The sequence below is a fragment of the Dipodomys ordii genome, unplaced genomic scaffold (genome assembly GCF_000151885.1).
Source record: "Dipodomys ordii isolate 6190 unplaced genomic scaffold, Dord_2.0 Scaffold221, whole genome shotgun sequence".
Classification (NCBI taxonomy): Eukaryota; Metazoa; Chordata; class Mammalia; order Rodentia; family Heteromyidae; genus Dipodomys; species Dipodomys ordii.
The window spans coordinates 920,327-930,855 of NW_012267437.1; the positions used below are offsets into that span (position 1 = coordinate 920,327).

Below are 10,529 nucleotides of genomic sequence, written 5' to 3' on the forward strand. Positions count from 1 at the left end.
CCTGTGTTATGTTGTACTATGGTTTCTACTAAGTTTTTAATTGAGTTTGTTTACTTTCTATAATTTTTACATTTTATTTTGTCTCCTGAACACACCCAACTACTTATGTGAATTATTATATGGTAAATGTGCTATTTCAAATAAGTAAGGGAAAAGATGGTATAGTTTGTAAATTGTATATGATATTGGAGGGTAATGCAGGTGAACTTTTACACAGAGTAAAACTTTGGATGATCCAACATTTAAATATAAATAATAAAAGCATAAAAGTACTTTAAAAACAAGGATTATTATACATAAAAGTGGTGAATGCAACAAGAAGCCGAATTCAGTTATGAAAAAGAAAAAGAGGGCTGGGAAGGTGGCTCAGTGGTAGAGTGCTTGCCTTGAGGCCCTGAGTTCCATTCCTCAGCACCACATAAGCAGAAAAAGATGGAAGTGGCCCTGTGGCTCAAGTGGTAGAGCGCTAGCCTTGAGCTGAAGAGCTGAGGGACAGTGCCCAAGCCCAGAGTTCAGAGGCCCCCACAAGTGACAAAAAAGAAAAAGAAAAAAGATGATCACATTTGTCTACATAATAATTATCCCTTTTGTATAGTCAAAATTATCACAAATGATGCAAAAATTATTTGTGCTATATGAGGCAAAACATATGATAGACATTATTGGAAATGTAATTTAGGGGAATAAGTTGATAAATGTAGCATCAAAATGAAAAACCATTGATGGGCATCTAGCTGGTTATGAATAGCGAAGTGACAAACATGCAAACAGGTTTCTCTAGAGTAAGCTGACTTTAGACAGACTCAAACACATAAACATGAGGTGGCGTTCTCATATATGGAATTTACCAGCTACTAAGGACATAAAAGTGTAAAGGATGGGTCAGAAAAGGCAACAGATTGGTGAATCGGATCAGAGTAGAACACATGCATATATGTAATGTGTAATGAAATCCACTACTTCATATGATGAAGTAAGAAAATGGAAGACTTGTTTTGGTTTTATTTGAGTTAGCAAAAAATACCATGTAGCTATTACAATGTTCCTCATAGCATTTTTATATCAAGAAAAGGGGGAAAATCCAAATGTTACATATGCTGGACCACCTAACTAATTTTATGGAACATATACAAAAGAAAAGTTTGTGCAGCTGTTAAGAAAAAAGTACACTAAGGGAAAAGATGTCTAACTACATCACAGAAGAAAAGCAGGTCACAGAACAGTAGATATAGTGTGCTGTGTGTAAGGAGAAAACCCAAATAATTAATACATGAATAAAAAAATCTGGAGGAATGTATATCAAAATGTTAATAATGGTTACTTCTGGGCAATGAGATAAAGGCAGCCTTTCATTGGTCTGTTACATATTTCTTCATAATTCTAATTTTCACCACGACAACACATTACCTTTGTAGTAAGAAAAAATAAGGATATAAAAATAAATAAGTTCAATGAATGAACCGCTTTCAGGGGGTGGTTTGAGTTGGAAAGGCTTCAGACCGAGCCTGGTACAGTGGCATAAACATGGGCTTTGGCGTCAGACAGCCCTGAGCGGGGCCCCATTGCCCCACCCCCGAGGAAAGCGAGGGAGGGGGGTGGCAGGGGGCTGCGGAAAGGGGCTGGGCTGGGCTGTCTGCAGCTTTAGTCTAGGAGGCTGAGACTTCGAGAGGGACTGAGAGAGAGAGCAGACGCCTCTGGGACTCGCTCGAGGACAAGGTGAGGGGAGTTGTGATTGGGGTTTCTTGGAAGCCAGACACTGGTTCTAACTCCTTGGAACTCACAGTCAGGCAGGTGGGCATTTCTTTCTACACTATTTCAGCTGGAGTAGAGGTGACCTGGAGTGGGGTGTAAGCACTGAAGACGACTGAGAAAGTAGACAGTTTATGACCTGGACAGTAGAGAGTAACGGAGGAAGAAGAAAGCAAAACAGGGGACGGTGCACGTTAGGTGTGGGACGGGGAACACGAAGGAAGAGGGGAATCTTGAGGGGGGAGTGGAGCTCCAGAGACGAGACTAGTGAATGCAGAGAGGGGTCAAGCAGTATTGGGGGGAGGGCGCGCACAGGTAATACAGAGGAAGGTGTAAGGAACGGGAAGAGGAATTATGCAGAGTAAATAGGAAATGCGATAAGGGAAAAGAGAGTAGGGAGCTAAGCAGAGGGAATAGGGAGGGGGCATTAGGAATGAGCAGCAGGGAGGGGGAGGGGCAGACTGGCTGGGACAGAGGCCCCCTAGGGAGGCGGAAAGGGGCGGGACCACTTCCGGCCCGGAGCGGGGAGGGCAGTCTCGGAGTTTCAGAGGGGCTTGTACAGAGTGGACACACTCGCGACTTGGAGGTGGACGAGGTGAGCCGCGGGGCAGGGCTTTGGATAAGAGCCCGTTAGGGCTCGGTCCCACCCTCTGGGATCTGGAGAAAAATCTGCTCTAAGGATCGGATCATACTGGATCCATCTGGCTGAAAAGGGAGGGAGGGGATCAGACCCCTTTTGGCTGAGTTCAGGATGGAATCACTAGTTCAACACTGAGTTGAGGGGGTGTTAATAGGGAAGGGGTGGAACCAAGATGCGTTCTGCAGTCAGGAGGGGGCGTGTTAGGAAAAAGGGCGGGACCTGGAGGCTGTGGACTTGGTGTGGTTGATGTGAGAAGGGGAGGGGCCAGGACCACCGGACGCAGCGGTAGTTTGGAAGGGAGGCTTGTTGAGGAGGGGGCGGGACCGAGTGGCCATGCAGACCTGGAGAGGGGTGTGTATTGAACTGAGACGGAGAACATTGCGCATGCGGATTTTGTATCGCTAAAAAGGGGCGTGTTAAGAAGGGCCAGCACCGGGCCCGCTGCCTAATGCGCATGTGCACGGTGGACATCAAAGAAAGGGCTTGTATTGGGAAAACAGGCGGAGCTGAATGGGTCCTGCGGCTTAGGCGCATGCGCACTATCGACCTGCGACTGGGGGGGCTGCATTGGGAAAAGGGGCGGGGTCCTCAGTGCTGCCGCGCTGGCACATCTTCCTGGAGAAGGGGAGGGTGCGGCCGCAGAGAATTAGGACCTAGACGTTTTGGATTTCTGTGCCTGAGAACCGAGTTGTTGGGGGTGGGGGAGGGGTTGGGGATTGGGGCCCTAGGGAAGGTGAGGATCAGCTTCCAGGGAGCACAGAGGAGAGGACGTTGTTCATTGGGTTCTCCACTTGATCCAGGCCTTCTCTTCAGGCTCAGCTCTTGCCAGGCCAACTTCAGACATGTCTGACACAAGCGAGAGTGGTGCGGGTTCAACTAGCTTCCAGGTAAGACCTCTTTCTCCCCCCACCTTCTGTCTCTGTTGATGCTTCTTTCCAGCCCCTATAGCTTCTTCATATCCCTTGGCACTTCCCCTCCCATCCTCATCCTCCACCCACTTCTTGCCTGGGTGCCCCCTCCCCTCCGTGGAGGGAGGAAGAGAGGGGAGGAGAGGGGAAGAAGACAGAGTGGGCGGGTCCTTGTTTAGAGGCACGGGAGGCCTTGCTGCATGGACCTAAGTGGTCAGAGCACACTGCAGGTAGGAGTCAGCACAGGTCAGAGAAGTGTGGTCTTGGAATTTGGGGGGCATTTTGCTTAGTTGGGAGTGGGGGGGGCCAGTGAGTTTTCCCTGCTTACTTTTGCAGGCTACAGCTTCTGAAAAGGGCAGTGGCTCCAGAATGCCTACTCTGTTGACAGTGACCCAGAACTCAGAAGTCCCAGAGACACTAAAGGCCTCAAAGGCTCCAGAGGTCTCCGAGGCTACAAAGGGCTCAAAAGCCTCAGGGGTCTCAAAGGCCACAAAAGTCTCAAAGGCCACAGAGGCTCCTGAGGCAGCTACCACCAAGGCCTCACCTGCTACACAGCTGACTGATACCCAGGTTCTTGAAACTGCAAATAAGAGCCCAGCAGCTGACAGCAAGGCCCAGAAGGCTGACCTGAAGGCTGTGACAACACCTGCCACTGAGACCAAAAAGGTCAGCTGTGTGGCTGATACGAAGGCCAATACAAAGGTCCCAGAGACTGAGGCTGCTGCCTCTCAGGCTCCGAAAGATGAACCCGAGCCTGAGGTTGCAGCTGCCCAGGTTCAGGAGAATCAGGATACTCGACCCAAGGTCAAGGCCAAGAAAGTCCGAAAGGTAAGACCTGTATGGCCACTACCCTTGCTTTTCTACTCCTATCCTAACACTTGGGTTATTTGTTCTGCAAATATTTAGAAAGATCCCTGTGCTTATCCTGGTCACCAGGGACACAGAGGAATGTGATAGAATTCCTATCTGCAGAGAGCTCACAGACTGCTGGGAGATGAGATAGGAATATACATAGCTGCAATCTGAATGTGATGCCCTTTGTATTTACATAGTAACTGCCTGTGTGCTAGACCTTAAGTGAGGCATATTCATATAGGTTATCTTATTAAAACATAAAAATAACTCTTAAAGTCTCAGTTGATTTTTGTGCTATTACTGCTGCTTGAACTCAGGGCTTGGGCATGATGTCTTAGCTACTTTAGTAAAGGCTGCTGCTCTACCACTTGAGCCCAACCTTCACTTGCAGTGTTTTGGTGATTAATTGGAAATAAGAAAAGCTCTGACATTCTTTCCTACCTGAGCTGACTTCAAACTGTGAAATCTTTAGATCTCTGTCTCCCGAGTAGCTAAGGTTGCAGATTTGAGCCACTATTGCCTGGCTTAAAAATCTCAGTGTTATAGAGAAGCAAGCTAAATCCCAGAAAGGTAAGTGATTTGTCTGGAATGGTCAAAACAGAGCCATTGGGGATGGAACTGTGGAAAGTAGTGAGAAACTCAGGACTCAGCATGGTCATAGTCTAGAGAGTCTGGCTATCATTACAGAAGTAGGATTAGGGCAGGATTCCTGAAAGAGATAGTGGGAAGAAGAAGGACAACCTGTTTTATCTGGTGATGTTGAACTTCCTCTCTGTTGATGCAGGTGAAGCATCTGGATGGAGAAGAGGATGGCAACAGTGAGCAGAATCAGGATTCTGGGACTACGGGTGGTCATAGGGTCTCAAAGGCCCTAATGGCCTCAATGGCCCGCAGGGCTTCAAGAGGGCCCATAGCCTTTTGGGCCCGAAGGGCATCAAGGACTCGATTGGCTGCTTGGGCCAGGAGAGCCTTGCTCTCACTCAGATCACCCAAAGCTCGCAGGGGCAAAGCCCGTCGTAGAGCTGCCAAGCTCCAGTCATCCCAAGAGCCTGAAGCAGCACCACCCAGAGATGTGGCCCTTTTACAAGGGAGGGTAAGTACTTCATCCTTTCTATCTTGCCTTTGCTATTGCCTTGCCTGCCATCTTCTCTGTCATCTCCTGGTTTTCTGCAAACATTTTTTTTCTTTTCACCTTTTCTTCCACTCTCAGGCAAATGATTTGGTGAAGTACCTGTTGGCTAAAGACCAGACAAAGATTCCCATCAAGCGCTCAGGTAAAGTTCTACTAAAATTTCCCAACCCATGCTCTGGCTGGATTCTAAGGGACATCCTTTACTCTTATGCTCCTGTCTCCTTTTCCAAAGTTCTACTTTGGCAGTGTTAGCACCTCCACTTATAAGCCCAGAACCTGATAATGCTACCTGTGGCTTAGATGACAAAGGATCTATAGCTTGGGTACAGGGGCCACCTGGCATCTCTTTAGCCCCAATGCTTGCAACACTCTCCCCTTGCAGACATGCTGAAGGACATCATCAAAGAATACACTGATGTGTACCCTGAAATCATTGAACGAGCAGGCTATTCCTTGGAGAAGGTGATGGGGCAGCCCTGGGGGATGGGCACACTGGGGAAGCCATGAATGAAACACAGTTGTACAGTGGCCCTTTAGGAGGAACCACAGAAGCTTATTAATACAGTGCCGTTGCTGTGCACAGTGGCCTAGGGAATGGTGTGTAGACCAGCCATGGGTCACATAACAAGTCAGTGGTAAAAACAGATCAGACCTAAGCCCCCAGCTTATGACTTTTGTCTACTGCTACTGCACATATCCTGTCCTGTGTTTTAGATATTCACTTCCGTGTCTCCCTAGATTCCCAGAAACACAAAGATGAGGTTGATGACAATCATATATTTGTTGTGTGTTTACTGTGTGCCAAGTACTTAGTTTTGTGCTTTATACACAGTCACACTGACTACTCATACATGCAAAACCCTTACGAACATGGGGAGCTGCAGGATGCCCAGGAAGCTCATTAAGACCTAAGCTGATCTCACAAGCTATTCTCTCCATTCACAGGTATTTGGAATTCAATTGAAAGAAATTGATAAGAATGACCACTTGTACATTCTTCTCAGCACCTTAGAACCTACTGATGCAGGCATACTGGGAACGTAAGCTGAGAAAGTTCTGGGGTGGGAGGGGGGCTTCTGCTTTTATCCATGCCAGTACTTCTCCCTTCCCTCTCTCCCTCCATCCTTGGGGGTCAGGAAAGACAGGGCCTAAAAAGCCCCTGCCCCAGTTCTTACACATGGCTCAAACCCTGTATGAGGTAGTGGTGCCTGATTATGACTGACTGAAGGATGTAGAAGCCTGGGATGGGGCATTCCTGCCATCAGGTTTCTCTTCTCCAGAAACTTTGCAAGCAAGCATGCCTGTTGTTACTTGTCTGTTCCTTTTGAGTACCTGGCCTGGTCTTGATAGAGTCTAGTTCAAGGGAGAGGGAACTTCTCTCTCTCTGGGTGTGGGTATGTATGTACTATGATGTTTGAGGGGTAGTAGTGTCATGGAGGCTCTGACTTGAAGTCTGTCAGGCCTGTGGGCTCTGGGAAAGCAAGAACTCACATTGACTGGCTGCTTATGTTGTACCTGGTTAACTGGCATTCTTCCATTTTCTTGACAACAACCCCTGGAGTGAGTTAGGATATGCTTTTTCCTCTATTGAATCAGAGACTTTGGCTCAAGAGTCTTCAGTTGTTTGCCTTGGGTTACAGGGAACTGGAAGCATAGACTGAGATGCATTCTCCTGTATATGAGGAATCTGGACAGGGCTAGTGAACTGGCTTGTGTATCTTGGAGATGACTCCTAGACATAAACTTTCCATCCTATTATCCTCTTAGGACCAAGGACTCACCCAAACTGGGTCTCCTCATGGTGCTCTTGAGCATCATTTTCATGAATGGAAATCGCTCCAGTGAGGGTGAGTGGCTGGGCATGCAGCTGAATGGGTGACTGTGGTCTGAATTCCACATGCTCATTTTCTGTCCCTGTTTCCTCTTGCCTCCCCTTGCAGCTGTCATCTGGGAGGTGCTGCGCAAGTTGGGGCTGCGCCCTGGGTATGATTGGGCTCTCAGCGCTTGCTGTCCGTGTTGTCCTTTGGCAAGAGAGGATGGTCTCAGGATTACATCAGTTTGGTGGTCTGGTGGAGCTGGAGGGGGGTTGGGCTGGTTTAGAGGCCCCAGGGTTCTGACTTGGGTGAATTAGGGAAATGTTCTGAACTCTGTCTTCCCTTCTCACAATCTCTTGAGCTTCCGTGGAGTTCCTCCCTATGTTGGAAACTTCTTTTCCATCTTGGAAATGCCTACATGTACACATGGGAAATCCCACAGTTCCAACTGTACTTATTTGTTCTTTTTCTCTCTCTTCTGCTCTCAGGATACATCACTCACTCTTTGGGGATGTGAAGAAGCTCATTACTGATGAGTTTGTGAAACAGAAGTAAGTGTGTTTGGTGTTGGTGTGTTCCAGGTATTTTTGCCTGTTTCAGAACTGAGTGATGAAGCCATAATACATGTATGGAGTAGTAGGTTATTTCCAGGCTGATGATGGATCAGGTGTTACCTTTATCATCTCTCCCATGGGTCTTCAGTACCACTCTGCAGGCAGGAATTAGTGTCACCAGCATTGTACACATGTGGAAAACTGATGTTCAGAGGGGTGAAGTCATTTGCTCAGTTGCACAGGTAGGAAGTGAAAGAGTTGTGTTTAGAATGACTGGGTTGTTCTCTGTGCTAATCAGAGCTTCATAGAAATTAATTTCCATAAAATTTCTCTAGAATAGGCTAGGTTTTGTGCTGGGGACTTGACCAATATATCTGACTTGATTTTCATAACCACCTTGTATAAGATTACCCATCCATCTTTTACACTTGGGGGCTTAGGTCTCTGGGCAGGGATATTTGAGCTTGGCCCACAGCTGATAAAAGACTCATTTTGGCCTGGAGTCTAGCCTTGTTGACTTCCTGGCCAGAGTCCACCCTATTGTTTGTCTTTGGAGAATATGTGAGCACTCACATAGACAATTACAGGTTTTGTGAACACACAAATACACGCATTGACATACATCAGTAATATACATGGATCGTGCTGCTATTGGTTGGCTATTTCCTTCCTTTGGTGCTCTCAGGAATTTTCTATACTGCATCTTTCCAGGGCTCAGCTGTGCCTCCTTCATGTCCCTTTTGCAATGGGGTGTGCTCAGAGCAGAGAAGCTGAAGAATAGCTCCTCTGTTTACAACATACCCAACAGGAATCTGGGGCAGTTGTAGTGAGGAGACATAACACTTGTGGCCTCCTTATGAGCAAGTGCCCTACAGGTGTCCCCTCTGCATCTCTACATGGCTTTCAGGAAGGGCCATTGGAACAGGGCTCAACATTGTGTGGGGAGAATATTTAGTTGGACCAATTAGTTGGAGAGGTGCCAGCTAGAGCCTCTCTGATCTGAGCATAGTGGAGCTATGATTGGGCTCTTTATTCCTAGGAATAAAGATGTTGAACCTCTCTTTTTAAGGTACTTGGACTACGCCAGAGTCCCCAATAGCAATCCCCCAGAGTATGAATTCTTCTGGGGTCTGCGCTCTTACTATGAGACCAGCAAGATGAAAGTCCTCAAATTTGCTTGCAAGGTAATTGGAAAGTTGCCTGAACTTGGCATAGGAAGCGCATGCAGTGTATCCAGGCTGAGATAGTCTGTGCAGATCAGCCTGCAGTTCATATCTGCACATTCGAAGTTGTCAAGCACTACTATGGCAGACACTTTATCTGACACTATCAGACACATTTAATACTTCCAACTGATAACACCACCCTGTATTGCAGGAGAGAAAACGGAGGCCCAGAAAACTTGCTAAGTGACATGTCCAAATAATGGAACTAAGGGTCCATGTAGGGATGGAGTAGTATGTGCAGAATTCCATTCAGCATTTAGAAAAGTGTGTAGTGAAGAGTACATGCTTAAGCACCTGACTACGATCCTTCTAATTGTTGTTATTCCCATTTCAGGTACAGAAGAAGGATCCCAAGGAGTGGGCAGCTCAGTACCGAGAGGCAATGGAAGCAGACTTGAAGGCTGCAGCTGAGGCTGCAGCCGAGGCCAAGGCGAGGGCTGAGATTAGAGCTCGAATGGGCATCGGGCTCGGCTCTGAGAATGCTGCTGGGCCCTGCAACTGGGATGAAGCTGATATTGGACCCTGGGCCAAAGCCCGGATCCAGTCAGGAGCTGAAGCTAAAGCCAAAGTCCAAGAGAGTGGTGGTGCCAGTGCCAGTACCACTACCAGTACCAATGCCAGTACCAGTACTGGTGCCAGCGCCAGCGGTGGCTTCACTGCCAACAACAGCCTGAGCGCCACACTCACATTTGGGCTCTTCGCTGGCCTGGGTGGAGCTGGTGCCAGTAGCAGTGGTAGCTCTGGTGCCTGTGGTTTCTCCTACAAGTGAGATCAGGTATCTGCCTTTGTGATGATGGAAGTACCTGGGCTTTGTGGGGATGGGAGGAAAAGCTGAAGCCTAGGTTGGGGAATAATGGGGACCTTGTGCAAAGATACGGTTTTTGACATTTTATTCCTTCCTCTTTGGTGGCTATCAATTGACTTTTTATTCTCTTTTACTTGTGTTTGCAGATACTGGTAATCTCAGCAGTCTTTCTCTTCAAGTCAGGGTGCACCCTCAGAAACATACTCAACACAGCACTCTAGGCAGCCACTATCAATCATTGAAGTTAACACTCTGCATTAAATCTATTTGCCATTTCTGAGTTCATTTTTTGTTTGTTTTTTGTTTCTGTTGATGTGGGGGTTTTGTTGGGGGGTGGTTGGCACATTCTGCTATCACATTTTAACAGGAATTGGGAAGGTTTCCATCTCAGTTGATGCTATGTATCAAGTACTGCTGTCCTTGATCCTGTGATATTGTTGTATTCCTGGAAGCAAGATTATCACAGGTCTCTGGGCTAGGTTGGACCCCATTGCTAGGCTTCAGCCTTTCTGAGGGGGTGGAATCACTCTTTGAAGATGCACCAAGAGGTAAGTTTGGAGCAGAAAACAGAGGTAGAGGAAACTGGACATCATATGTAGACATGAATGAAGCAAGTAAGAGGTAGGTAGTTAAGACAAGAAACAGGAACAAGGGAACATTTTAATGGGGAAAGAATGCATAGCTTGCATGGCAAGAGCCAGTGGGGAGGGAGAAGCTGGGTCATGACTCATGAAGCCCTAGCCCTGAGCAGGTAAGAGGGGATGGGGAGGAGGTAAGGCATGGAAGGAGGTACTGTCTAGACAGGACTTCAAGAGAGGACTGTAGAAATATGTAGAGTGTTGTAAA

The 10,529-nt window shown here is 47.3% G+C and overlaps 1 protein-coding gene across 2 annotated transcripts; it reads left to right on the forward strand.

The window, feature by feature from the left end:
• The first annotated feature begins 1,659 nt into the window (after positions 1–1,659).
• On the forward strand, positions 1,660–9,968 carry LOC106000536 (melanoma-associated antigen D2). Of its 2 annotated transcripts, none has more exons than XM_013035817.1 (13): positions 1,660–1,716; positions 3,190–3,276; positions 3,634–4,125; positions 4,937–5,245; positions 5,363–5,426; positions 5,667–5,746; positions 6,230–6,324; positions 7,052–7,131; positions 7,225–7,267; positions 7,587–7,649; positions 8,722–8,836; positions 9,213–9,653; positions 9,830–9,968. In XM_013035817.1, the coding sequence occupies exons 2-12, from the start codon at positions 3,232–3,234 to the stop codon at positions 9,645–9,647; spliced, it is 1,821 nt and encodes a 606-aa protein (XP_012891271.1). In that variant the 5' UTR covers positions 1,660–1,716; positions 3,190–3,231; the 3' UTR covers positions 9,648–9,653; positions 9,830–9,968. The 2 variants fall into 2 exon arrangements, with proteins under 2 accessions (XP_012891271.1, XP_012891270.1); XM_013035816.1 differs by lacking the exon at positions 1,660–1,716 and adding an exon at positions 2,280–2,344.
• The last annotated feature ends 561 nt before the right edge of the window (positions 9,969–10,529 follow it).